The sequence below is a fragment of the Gymnoscopelus microlampas genome (genome assembly GCF_963454915.1).
Source record: "Gymnoscopelus microlampas genome assembly, chromosome: 1".
NCBI lineage: Eukaryota > Metazoa > Chordata > Actinopteri > Myctophiformes > Myctophidae > Gymnoscopelus > Gymnoscopelus microlampas.
This window is the reverse complement of record NC_139962.1, coordinates 30,370,217-30,384,823: the sequence shown is the minus strand read 5'-3', so window position 1 is coordinate 30,384,823 and position 14,607 is coordinate 30,370,217. Positions and strand designations below refer to the sequence as shown.

At 42.1% G+C, this 14,607-nt stretch overlaps 1 protein-coding gene across 3 annotated transcripts in view; it reads left to right on the top strand.

Moving 5' to 3' along the window:
- shf (Src homology 2 domain containing F) overlaps positions 1-14,607 on the top strand; it is a 176,939-nt gene that overhangs the window by 141,883 nt on the left and 20,449 nt on the right. For all 3 annotated transcript variants that reach the window (XM_084059689.1, XM_084059688.1, XM_084059690.1), the window contains one exon: positions 13,938-14,112. In XM_084059689.1, the coding sequence (XP_083915815.1) occupies positions 13,938-14,112 (175 nt within the window). The remainder of the gene's footprint in view (positions 1-13,937; positions 14,113-14,607) is intronic.

The window sequence follows — 14,607 nt, the reverse complement described above, 5'->3', positions numbered from 1 at the left end:
GCCTTGAATTCATGGATTGTTTTTTTTTTGTCGTAAGCCAATAATTAAAAAAAGGAGTTTGACAAAAGCAAAACAATCTCCATGAATTCAAGTCGCCATGGGGTGAGTAATCGATAGAAACAAAGTCATTTTGGGGGTGAACTATCCCTTTAAGCGTTATTTTATACTTCATCACAAAACTGTAGTGAAAATAGCAGGTCTACAAGTACATCTGTAGATCAGATATTTTCACTATTTTTTGCTTTTTGCCTATAATGACTTGCCCAAAAATAGTGATAGATTATTGATCAATTATTTCTATAATTGATTAAATTGACTAGTTTGATTAGCTGTTGCGCCCCTACATCCATCATCCATTCTTCCAACCAATCATCATCCATTCTTCCATCCATCATCTGTCCGTCTGTCCAGCCATCCGTCTGTCTGAGCACCCATTGGCCCATGACTCCCTCCATCCATCTATCAACGTCGCTCCTGTCTTGTGTCTAATATAGATTTTCTTCAACCTTGAACATCGTCGCTGTCAGGCACAAACCTGCTACTGTATGTCTGAAACCATTACAGTTCAGGAAATGGGGGAAAAAATAACCTGTGATCCAATCGATCCAATGTGGTTATTATTTAGTCACAAGCTCTTGTTAATACTTATCATCGATTCAATGTTTATAAAACACACAGACAGACGTGACCACTTTCAACCTGGTGGCCCTATTTTGAGCATTTCATTATACAGGAGTAGGTGAATATTGAGAAAAATAGCAAAAATAGCTGAACTACTAGCTTGTGCGTGTAGCTCAAGGGGCAAGGCTTGGATATTTACAATGAGGCCAACACGGAAGCTTATGAATGGCCAGAGTGGCGCTGTTTTACCCTGCGCCGACCTGAAGTGTCAGAAAGAATTTATTTTAGCGCAAGTGAATGGGTTTTTGACAAACTTTAGACTAGATTTTCTTACTGTAATAAAAATTGTCATAAATTCTATATGCTTCCAGTCGCTAGTTTAAAGTCTCCTTTCAATCATCATGATATGCGTTTTGCTAAATTATGGTCCCATTTATTCTAAAATTGACGATAAAGTAGGCTATGCTCCAGGAGGGGCGGGATGATTTGATTGACAACCTACACAACCAATAGCATTCATTCCCCGCCCCCGCTCTTGATTGACAAGCTACCCAACCAATAGCATTTTTGGGGGTGTTTTCCGGTTCGCTGGTCACGTGTCTGGTCTCAACCAATAGCGTTTGAGTTCCGGACGTGGCCAACTGTATATATTAACGATGGAGGAATGCATGTTCCTGAACTATCGGCTTCATTTTCGTTCTGTAGAAAGCAGGGGAGTGGCTTTGTCCATTCTTTTTTACAGTCTATGGTGTAGCTACTGTTGCTACTTTTGCATGACACTGTCATATGACGAAGACAAAGTATAAAATAGGGCAATCATTCATGGGGTGAAAAGAAAAACATAAAATATGAAATATGGAGAGATACAAGTTCATACAAGGTTTGTGCCTGACAGGAACGATAGAATTGTATTTGTGATCTCATTAACCACTTCAACCCCAGCATCTGTATTGTGCAGAAAATGGCAGATCTACGCGCCAGGTTTGAGCTTTTAGATCTGCTACTTTTGATACTTTTGTGTGACATTGTAGCATGATCAAGTAGGGCATCAATTTACTAAAAAAACACAAAACGTTAGAATATGGAGTTATTTTGGATCCCGGGAGACTGGAGCTGAAAACCATTTATTAACTCCTGGCTTATACCTTATATACAGTTATTTTCACTATTAGACACTGTGGGAGAGATCCAGGCACTTGCATCATGTAATGGAAACTCCATCGGTTGTACTTAAGTTGATAAACCTACCGAAGAGGTTTATGCTATCGATTAGTGGGACTGTATAATCTGAGATCTTAGATATTAGTCTGTTAATGGAATGCACTTTTCCATCTGGATTACATGTGGCAGAAAATCACTAGTATAGCTCTATCCTGGCTTTTTTTTTTGTGTGGCTGAAGGCTCATTAGTTTTAATTGTGCTGAATTGCCTTCTGAATGGGTAATTGGCCACTTCAGGTGACCCCTATTTCCTCCTGTCAACCTACATCATAAGTGTCCCAAATGCCCTTTCTGTTAATTTCCTCTCCGCAAGTGGGAGGGAAAAAAATCAAACTTGATTGAGATCATTTCAGTTCCTGAAATACGTCCTACACGTCGTCCCCATTTCAGGTTGTGCTCTGTTTACGTTCTTGTCTGACACAGTGACCCAATAATGAACCCAGTTTAATCCCATTGGCTGGTTTTCTTCCCGTTCAGTCTGTGCTGATGTTTGTTGGAGTCCTCCAGTCACTGACTCTCATGATTGCCAAGGGAAAAGAAAGCCATGTGTGGCAGAACTAATGCCCCGGAATGGGATTTCCCCCTTGGCAGGACGGCGGGAGGGGGGGGGGGGGGGGGGGGCTGGGGGGGGCTCCCAGTGAAACGCTTTAAGACACTGGTTCTCAATGTCGGGTTTGGGGACCGCCGGAGGTCCAAAATGGACCTCGACAGGTCTGTAACTCTGAGAGCAGTATACAAACCGAACGGGAAGAAGGAAAAAAAAACAGCCAATGGGATTAAACTGGGTTCATTATTGAACCTCTGAGAATGTACAAATGGATATTCGGTTCCATTTTTACACTCTCAGAGTTAAATAAGCGCTGAGGATATTACAGTGTAGATTGGACCCCCACGTTTGATGTTCATTGATTAGGCTACAGACCGCCATTTCATACAAGTTTGTTTTCTGGGACCCCAATCTACACTGTAAAAATAAGGGTCCATTTGGTTCCATTTGTACACTCTAAAGAGTTACAGAACTGTAAAGGGTCCAAATTTGGAACCCCTAGTGGTCTCCGGACCCCACGTTGAGAAACAATTGTTGTAAGGGGATACTGTGTGTGTGTCTGTGTGTGTGTGTGTGTTGTGAGGACAGAGCGAGGGAGATGATTTATGCCCCCATAATTCCGTGGGAAAGGTTGTGTTTCTGGACGTGATGTGAGCGGGTTTAAGATTGGCGTCCGACTGTAAGGTGATCCTGCCTCTGTCTGAGCCCCCCCCCCCCCCCCCCCCCAGCATGGTCAAGGGTCGCGGTGGCAGACATGGTGGGGTGCGGGACAAGGGCTGGTATCCCCTCCATGACCCGTTTGTGAATACAGTTACAACACAGTTCCCTGACCCCCAGGCCTGTCCCAGTCACACCCTGGGACATTAGTCATCCATTATACACAAGATATCCTACACACTTTGGTGGGTTAGAGACAGTGGTGGAAGAAGTACTTCAACGTTTTTACTTGAGTAAAAGTATTGGCGTATTGGCTCAGCCATAACCACAGTAAGGAGTTCCCAATGCAGCAACCCCCAAATATGGAGTGTGTTGTCTAACCTCATCATCCTCGTCGTCATGGCATCAGGAGTCAGCTCCATATATGGGCGCAAAAGGGGTATGCCCATATATGGGTATATACTGATGGCATCAGGGATCTCCATATTACGGGCATAAAAGGGACAGGGACTGACACAGATACAGGGATCTCCCTATATGGGCATAAGAGTCGGATTGGCGGTGCCACGTAGGTGTGAGGGACGCGTAGTGGCCCGAACTCTAGATGTGACCTAGTAATCTAAATTAGCAAAGTAACTTAATAAAGTTCATTAAGTAAAAAATTACAATATTTGCCTCTGAGATGTAGTGGAGTAGAAGTATAAAGTATTGAAAAATTGACATACTCAAGTAAAGTAAAAGTATCTCAGAATTGTTCTTAAGTGCAGTACTTGAGTAAATGTACTTAGGTACTTCCCACCAAAGGTTGGAAAGGCTATCATAGTCGCTTAGAGAGGATATGAATGTAATCTCTGACACAAACGACGATGGAACCAATACGTTGGAGAGGATTCTGCCCCTATCAGTTTAACCCCATTATTCTATTTGAATGTGGCTCTACAGCGTAGATATTAAATCTACATATAAATGGAGGGCCAGCTTTTGTCTGTGTAACAAAACCCTTCTTTCATCCTTATTTTCTGACATGAATTAATTATCCAATACACTTTTCAAGTATCGCTCTTGCCTATTCCCTTTGTCTCGGCCAGGTGCAACAACAAAGCAATTAAAAGATACCAAGATTTAATTTAGGTAGGGAATCATAGGCTGTTGATATTTAGGAGAATCTATCCATTGACTTGCAATGGATAGATTAACAATCACAAGTTTCGACCATTTAAGTTCAACAAAGGTGATCTAAATCAGTGTGGGCCGTGAATGCTTTTCAATTGGGTCCTGATTCAAGAAAAGGTTGGGAAAAACTGATCTAAATATATATATAATCATAATCCATTCCAGTGAATCGTCAGACTCCCACAGTATTAGTTTCCATATATTAGTTTCAGCATAAAAGCTGACATTTTCTGTTTAAAGCAGCAGGCTCCCTGGGTCGTGTATTGCTTCATTGTGTGAGGACTATTTTAGGAGTGACGGCGCATTTTAATGAGCCGTGGACCTGTTAATCATTTCACAAGAAGGAAGCCGGGACACTTCATCTTCACGTCACATTGCGGCGGTTGATGGTACGTTTCCCCCAACAGAGCAGTCACCCTTGTAGATAGAAGCACCATTAGTAAATGAGAATTAATTAGCCGGCTTAATTATTGAAAATTGCTCCGGAACGCGGCCTCGCACACAGAGAGAGAGAGGAGTGGATAGTTCCCATTCTGAGGAGTTCTTTAACAGCCAAGCTGCTGCTAATCTAAAAGAGACATGATTGCAATTTGGAAATTTTTACATTTTATTTCCCACAAATTGCGAGTGTTGGATGAAAACGTTTTACCACATTAACCCTGGGGCAGTGGTGTCCCTATTTTGGGTTACTAGGGTTATGACCCGTTGTGAGCTTGTAGAATGGCTATTTTTGCTGCACGTAAAATTAGGGCTTAAAGTGTTTAATGGCCCTGTTGCTCTGGAAATCGGCACAATCCCCATTACAGTATACCTCCAAAGAGACGTGAACATCAATAAGAAAATTTCCTTTTGCAGATCAATGATGATAACAGCAGTACAGTATATGGCCTTAAAAGCTCTCTGTCTTGTGCTGTACTGTATTGTTTTGTGATCTGGTAGAACACACAACATAAGACGGTAAGACTGTGTTGTGTTTTGTCAGGAAACCTTGTGTCTCCAAAACTGTTACTTTTCACAAAATGAAAAAAAAAAAGAGCCTGTGTTCCAATGGATCCATTGACACACGTCACATCTTAACACATTGATGTGTTAAGACTTTTGCGTGACTCACTTGTATGAGGAAGTCGGGCATTCATTTCAGATTTTCTCGAATGGTAGTAATGTCACTTTGACCTCGGTGGCTTGTGTTTATCTAGCTCCTAGCCAATCAGCTCCCTCCCTCTCTCATGCACTCACTCCTTCCCTCCTCCTACATTACATTTATTTGACAGGTTTAGTTATTAGTTGCTTTGCAGATTTAGATTATTATTACGAAACGTACAATTAGTCATATTTTATTCTTTGAGTTCTGCATAACGTCGCTGTTGGGCAGAAACCTTGTATCTGTATATTTTAACTTTTTATGTTTATGGCTTAAATGAATGCCCTACTTCATCACACTGCAGTGTCACAATATGCAATGTAATGCGCTGTGAGCTTGTAGATCTATTGCAATTTCAGAATTGCTTTTTAAGTAAAAGTGAAAGTGGTTAAGTGTTTACTATGTGGGTTTTTTAAATATTTAACCAATGAGAATAGTATCAACAAGAGCTTGGACTAAATAACTGCAACTACAATGGCTCCATTGGAACACTCGTTATGTTTTACATGTCCTGGACAGTAATGGTTTTGGACATACAAGGTTTACACCCGACAGCAACGATGTCTGGAGTGGGTGGGTCCTTTAGCCATCAATCAGCATGTGACTGACAGTCCAATCTGATACACAGATTCCATTTGCAGGGCTTTACAGGCAACAATGCTGATAACGCAAACAGACACACACACACACACACACACACACACACACACACACACACACACACACACACACACACACACACACACACACACACACACACACACACGTGTGTGCATGAGCACGCACTGCAAGACACTAGTTGGGGATTTGTGTATGTGCTTTCCCCGGATTCCTTTCATTGTAATCGCACGTGTGTGTGTGTGTGTGTGTGTGTGTGTGTGTGTGTGTGTGTGTGTGTGTGTGTGTGTGTGTGTGTGTGTGTGTGTGTGTGTGTGCATGCATGCGCGCACACTCCCATCTCTGTTTAACTGCCCCTCAAGGTTTTTGTTCTCCTTGTGGGCCAATCCTCTCCTCAATCTCCTGCCATTCGTGTGTGTGTGTGTGTGTGTGTGTGTGTGTGTGTGTGTGTGTGTGTGTGTGTGTGTGTGTGTGTGTGTGTGTGTGTGTGTGTGCGTGCGTGTGTGTGCAGAATGAAAGGGGAGGGGGGGATGAGCTTGGCCGACTCGCAGCGATATTCAACCTTAAAACATAACATAACACTGCCATAGTTCCAGCTACTGTGTTGTGAGATTGATGGCAATCACACCAGTCACGGTCCCCTCCACCCACACACACACACACACACACACACACACACACACACACACTAGAGCAAATAAAATCATAGTGTTTGTTTTGCTGGTAGCCTGGCGTCAGGAGCTATACTGTATACTGTAAGTAAACAATGTGAGTACTTGTTCCACTGCTGCTCTAGAGCCACGCTGTGAACATGGACCTGTGAGCATCCACTGCTACACTCAGCTCTGTCACTCAGGATTTGACTGCGTGCTAGCAGGATAGAAGCTCGTCTCTGACAAGTAGATTCCCATTAAAAGCTCAGATTTTTCTCATCATTCGTGAGCCAATTCGTGGCATCAATTTTGCACATTCCCCTGGCCCGTAATGACGGTAGCTCTGTCAGCTTTTTATACACACAGTGTATATTACATTTTCCACTTCCAGCACATTGTAAAATGTCAAGCAATAATAATTCAGTAAATCTTAAACAGGCATAAAGAGACCCTAGCAGCAAACGCCAGGGATTCAGCCGAATCCCCCCGCAAGTACGCAGATGGCCCATGTGCATCTAGCATGACCCCCAAACCACAAAATAGCCTGGTTGTAAGTTTCAGTTCCCTCAAAAGACCTTAAGACACATGTAGCGCTGTAGTGGAGTATGTATAATTTTGAGTGGTTGTTGTACTCCTGACAGCGTGGAACCGCAACTTTCAGATAATGATGATGCTGTAGACAAGATGACACGTTGTTGGATAAAGCCGTTATTTTTTTGCTCTTCACTCCCATCCTCTCCCCTCCTCTGGGGGGACTCACTCACTTCTTCCACACCATGCCTGTGACAGTTACATTCGTCTGGGAGGAAAACAAAACAGATATGGTGTCCGCAAACTCGCAGTGTTGATTTCGTCGACTAAAACTATGACGAAAAATGTTGGTCGACTACCTTTTTCACAGACGAAAGCTAAATAAAAATGAAATAAAAAATAAGCTATGATGACTAAAACTAAATATATTGACAATTTCGTCAACAAATTAAAACTAGACTATGTTAGTGAGGGACGAGATCCAGTAGAACTAAAAGACAAGTTGTTTTATGTTTGGTTGCACTCGGGTGTGATCTGCTATGAAAATAGCAGATCTACAAGCTCACAACGCAGCGCGACGTGTTGTGAGCTTGTAGATCGGCTATTTTCAGCATGCAACCGAGTGTTTACGACGCCATCGAGGCCTGCCGAAATACATTTTAGTCGACTAAAACTAGACAAAAACTAAAACATTTCAGGTGACTAAAATATGACATGATATGATTTTATTCAAAAGACTATGACTAAAACTAAATCAAAATTTGCTGTCAAAATCAACTCTGAAGGTTATTTTTTCCGTTCCTGAAAAGTAACCGTTTTGGACATACATGGGTTTGAGCTTGACAGCGACGATATGTCAAGTCAGAAGAAGAGAGAGAGAGAGAGAGAAAGAGAGAGAGAGACATTGGGTGTCTATGTGTTTGTGGTCTGTCAGGGCTGATGGGGACGATGGGGGCTGCAATCACACATCTCGCCGTCCCTTCTTGGTCAGTTTCCATGGAAACACTTATCTGTCACCCATACACATACATTCCACGTACTCCAAACATACTGTATACAGCACTTAATGTGCCATTCCGCTAAAGACAGTGATTTTTATCATTTCACAATATAAAATATAATATAATATAATATAATATATATATATATATATATATATATATATATATATATATATATATATATATATATGAAATCCACATTGCGACACGTTGTGAGCTTGTACATCGGCTATTTTGTACAAATAGGGTTAAGTCATCCTGTATATTTGTAAGTTTGGACCTGCTGCTCTGAGGAGACACCAAATGTATCTTCTTGGTCTGGAGCTGTAAAAGTTTGTGAACCCCTGGGTTTAGAAAACAGTTTTTCAATGTCTTCTATAGGGGTCTTTAAGTGCAATTAAACAGGAACAACAAAGCCAGAGCACTGAGCTCAGAATGATGAACACTGCTACATCTCCACCCTTTGCATGGGCTTCCACAGGGTTGGGACAGTTTGCCTTGTTGTCATGCAAAAGCCCAATTTGGCTGCCATTTGGGGACTTCAACCATAACTGGCGACAGAGCACAATAGTGCAGAGGGCAAGATAACAACGGTAGCCTAGTCACTTGGAATAATGATTTCCGTGAGTGGAGTTTATGTTTAGAGGAATGCACCACTGAGCACAGGGCCAGCGAGTTCAAACTGAGGCACATCGGCACAGGAGGCGAAGGGGAGCCCCTGGTGGTTTGTAGTAGAATAGCGACCACTCTATTTTTAGATTTTTTTTACCTGTGATTGAATCATTATGGATCCAGCATTGACACAGATAGGCTACACATTCTCATTGGAAGTTGTAGAATAGCTGAGGGGGAAACCAGTGCACAGCCAGCTTTCCCAGGGTAAAAAAAATATCCTTTGTACAATGTTAGGGCTGGGCAATACGACTTCATATCAATATCACGATTATCTCTAACTTTTGCCTCTATTTCGATTAATAAATGATTACCGTATATAAAAAAAATAAAAGACAATAGCAGATACAGTATACAAGCTCACAACCTTATCTGAAACCGAGCCATAGCGTGTATAGAAACAAATCCAGAACCTGTGAAACACTTAGTTCTTGAAGTCAAAAAGTGCCATTTGTGTAACGCTGTGAGTGAAATGACTCGTGAGTCAGTCAACAAAACAAATGTCACCTTGTTCACTGAATGAAATGAGTGATGATGGAGGTGGCCTCTCCCTCGGTGACTGTGTGTCCCCGCAAACAAACCACTATTTCGTTCAGTGAACAACTTCTGATTCTGGAGGTGGTCTCTCGCTCAGTCTCTGTGACTCCAGCCTTCACTCAGTGGAAGAACTGTAATCCTGCAGGGAAATTACCAGCAGCAACACATACAGTACAGTATAGTACAAAACAACACAAGTAGAGTATAGAAACAAGTAACCAATAAAACAACAATTATGTGTGATTTAAAGAATCACACATCATTTTGACCATCAGATCCTGTGTCTAGGTGAGACATGACCTTTGACACGATCTAAATGTCTCAATTGAGGCTTTAAGGCAGAACAAAAAAAAATAAGAACGAGTGGCAGAACAAAATATTTATGCAACCAAGTTATACATCACTTGTTCTGCTGACTTGAGTTAGTCAATGAACGACCTTTCAGTTCACTAGTTAAACGAGATCTGTTGAACTGAACGATTTAGTGAACAAATCATTTAAACTTATCTTTTGAGTGAGCTGATTCTAATGATTCGGTATACTGAAAAGAATGACAATGCCCATCGCTATCAGCTTTGGCCTTTGGCCCTCTCATATAATAAATGAATAACCAAATAAATCGATAAATAGATAGATAAATATATAACTAATAATAGATGTTTAGGTTTGCTTAACAGATCTGTAAATACATTATTTGAGTCCAGTGCACAAGATGAGCTTGGAGACCCTGCCACAGTAGCATACAGTCTGTCTTCCCATTTACTCCCTCCTGTCTGTCAGTGCATGCATGTCCCTTCTCGTGTCTAAGGTGTTGCAACTCGCATGCATAAATGTGTTGACATCCAGTTGTCTCCTGTAACTTATCTACATTGATTGATGCTTGTTGCTCCATCCGTTTGGACACTTGGCCAGCTTCCAGCTGAATGTAACGCTATCCTCTGAATGGAAATGTACGTGGACTAGACAGCTGTTAGGCCCGTCCACATCGACATGTTGTTGTGCTCACAGTGCCTGTCTGTCTGTCTGTCTGTCTGTCTGTGTCCTCAATGTTCAGTCAGGGTTATTAAATACTTAGTCTTAGTCGAGTTGAGAGTTGTCTTAGAGTTGTACTTGATGAGTTATTTTTCGATCTGCACTAAATCTCTTCGCCGAAAATAGCAGATCTTCAAGCTCAGAACGTGTGTCGCGGTGACACGTTTTGAGCTTGAAGATCTGCTATTTTTGGGGAATGCCCCCCCCCCAGCATAGGGATGCTGGGCTTCAAGTGGTCAAACACCAGAAGCCATTCATGAGAGCTGTGAAGAGGCTATCATGGGTAACCGGAAGGCTCGATAAGGTTAGAAATACGTTTAGGGTTAGTCACAGTTTTACTGAGGTTAAGTTTAGGAATAAGGTTGGGTTTTGGCACCGTTTTACTGAGGTTACGTTTAGGAATAAGGTTAGGTTTAGGGCAGCATAGTTTTACCGAGGTTAAGTTTAGGAACACCATGGTGAATACCGCCAGATTTGCCCCGGGGCGACTGTGTTTTGGGGCGAGCGTTTTGGTATTCCTATCATGCACTTTGGTAGAGGTTTGGGTTGCATAGTTACCTTGTCATGATGTAACTTGTCCAATTGGTGACATATGCTGTGCAGTTTATTAGACATGCATAACCCAAAAATATCTCCTCATTGACTTCCATTGTACAGCGAAACAGATCTAAAAGTCATTATTTTCGCACGTAAATTTATGCAAACAAAGCTCATTCTGACAATATATAACATCACAAAACCCAGTATGGCATTTGTTATGCCTTTTGCATACTGTAGGTGCAAGGATAAATGCATTGCCTGGCCTCTTTGCATCAGACTGAGAAGATGCAGTATAGCCTGGTATTGGTGAGATATACAGTACCACTGAGGTTGTGCTATGATTATAAATGATGGGAATCAACATTTAAAAAAAGTTTGTGTTGAAAAACGGCAAACATATCCCTTTAAGTTCAAGCTTTATACAGCCAGAAGCTCTCCAGCTGCGTCCATAAACGTGTTTGATGTAGGTGGCTGACCTCGGTCATTGTAAGGCAAGCATGGCAGTGCCTCTAAATAGGCTCTTTTCAAAGGCAAGGGTGCTGCTGCGACATCAATTACAGAGATGGATGGCAGGAGAAAAAAAAACACCAAATCAAACACACACACATGTTTGTATTACTGTAATTGTGAGGACATCAGCACTTACGAAGGTGATTTTATGAATGCCAACCCTAACGCTAAAGCCGAAAATAGCACATCCACAATCTCACACAACGTGTGAGCACTGGCACACAACTTGGCATAACTCATATATCAGGCATAACTCCAACTCTCACCCCTAAACCTAACCTACAAATGCCTAATCCTAATTGTAATCCAACCTGAATATCTTCCTAATTGTAATCTTAACATGAGTCCACAACTCTTTTTGTTCTTTTCTTTTTTTTTTACCAAAAACAACCATTTCTCTTTCTCAGGAAAATGGTCCTCACAATGGCCATTTCTCAAATTATACATTTTATACATTTGAAAACTTCTGCATAATGAGTACTTTCTACTTTTGGTGCTTTAAATACATTTTGATACCAATACTTTTGTGCTTTTACTTGAGTACATTTTGAATTCCGGACTTTTACTTGTAACAGAATATTTCTACATTAAACATCAAAAAACATTTGGGTACGTTTTCCACCACTGCACAAGTGTAGTAATACAAGTACACACACACACACACACACACACACACACACACACACACACACACACACACACACACACCCACACACACACACACACACACACACACACACACACACACACACACACACACTCACACTCACACTCACACTCACACTCACACTCACACCCACACACATACATCACTACTAGGCTTTTCCCAAATTGATGCTTTTGATCTACACAGACGCTTATCCAAAGCCTGAAATTCAGTTGACTTTCAGACCTCTCTAAACGCCCGCTAACTCGCGCAGCACTCTCTCGTTGGCCTTTATAAATAGTGTGTAAACGTTTATTGAGTCTGTGTTTGATTCCAGAGCAGCTCAGACAATTATAGCCGTGGTCATGGTCGTTTTCAAATCAGCATTCAGAGGTTGTTAATAGAGCTGGTCTGATCTTCAGTTGACCATGGTTGTATTGAAAAACCTAGCCGAGTGATTAATTCCGTATTATAGGTGTCCGTCCTTGTGCCTTCATGAGAGTGTTTGTGTGTTTGTGTGTGCGCGCGTCTGTGTCTGTGCGTGCATTTCCATTGCATTGTGGGCGTACCATACAAAGGCTTTGTTGGATGTTTGTGGGATGTAATGTTATTTTCCTCTCTTGCTAAAATGCTTACACGGTGAAACCCAATTGATTTTTGCTTCTTTCTCTATTGTGCGGAGTGTCCTTCAGTTGGATGAGTTGTACCAAATGACTGTGCGTGTGTGCTCGCGTGCGTGTTGAAACGGTGTCAATCTCCCACACACTTCACTGCCCAGTGGAAACTTCTACACAAGTCGATAAATCTAATGGACACAATTCGAACTCGGTCACTGATGCAGTATGTTGGGCTGGCTGTCAAGCCCACAGGAGCATAATGTTCTCAAAATCCTTTACCTGCTGTGAATGTGTGAGGTTCGTGTCATTGATTAGTATTGAGGCTAAAGCCTTGTGAGAGTTGTACAAAGCTATGGATGACTGAAATTGTTTTCGGTTCATGAGGATAATGGACACTGGAGGCCGCACACCAACTTTAATGTAAAGGCAACTTTATTTGAAAAAGCTCAACAAACTTTCAATCGTTCCTTCAGGTCGTTTCAAACTGACCTGAAGGACATCCATTCATTGCAGATCGAAAACGTTGGCAAGCTTTTTCAAATGCATTTTTCCTGATAGTGGGTGGATTTCACCTCACATGGCTAATGGCGTTGTTGACATGGAAGTGAGTTTTTGATATGGCTTGGCCCCATCCCTGAGTAATCCAAAATGAGTTTTTGACTGGCTTCATCATACTTCAATTTCATCATCTGTTCCTGAACAATGTCTGCTGTAAGGTTTACCTTTTAGATCAGTAATTCTCAAAGTGGGGTCCGGGGACCACCAGGCGTCCATGAAGGGGTTCCAGGGGGTCCCCAGTAAGATTTGCTAATATAGCACCACACATTTTCTCTTATGGGGGTGCTTGGCACAAAACCTTTTCAGATGGGGGGTCCACAGCCGCCAGGTACATATCTATAGACCCCTTAACAGACGACGTCACACTGATAAGAACCAGTATGCGTGCAACCAGTATGCGCTAAATGAAACCCATTCTATCAGGTCTCGCCAGGACGTGCCACACTAGCCAACACACAAGAGGGGGTTGGGGTGTGCTGAAACTAGCGCACCCCGAAACAACAGGTTGGAAATTGATTGCGTGAAACAATCACCTGCGCATCCAGTCTCAATGTTAGTAAACAATTAATTGGTCTATTTGAGGGTTTCCTTGACATGAAGATGTTTTGAGAAGCAGTGTTTTTAGATGATGTCTAACTCTGGGCTCCTTTTTCCTCATGACAGTCCAGTTCGATGGCGTGGACAAGTCTCACATGTCGCCCACCAAGGAGGGCAAAGGTCGGCCACCTCAGCGTCACTCCAGCGGGTGTCTGGTCAACACCAAGATGTCCTCCCTGGACCAGTGCAGCTCGTCCCTGGGAGAACGCATCGACCCCACCATGCCCCTGGAGAGCCAGTTGTGAGTTGCTCTATTCTAGATCAGGGTTTGGGTAACGGTTGAAGTCCCTCTTACGATAAATATCATAAGATTATAGTCGACTAAATCTACAGTTGATTTAGTCGACTAAAATGTATTTTGGCGGTGCCTTGATGGCATCGTAATGCCTGATTTTACACTTGGTTGCATGCTGAAAATAGCCGATCTACAAGCTCACAACGTGTCGCAGCGCGACACGTTGTGAGCTGCTATTTTAGATCTGCTATTTTTAGAGCGCAACACCTGAGAGCAACCAAACATAAAATGACTTGTCTTTTAGTTCTACTGGATCTCTTCTCCACTCGTCCCTCACTAACATTTTAGTCTAGTTTTTATTTGTTGATGAAATTGTCAATATATTTAAATATTTAGTTTTAGTCATCGTAGCTTAGTTTTTATATAGTTTTCGTCAGTGAAAAAAGGTAGTCGACGAACATTTTTCTTCATAGTTTTAGTCGACGAAATCAACACTGGTGT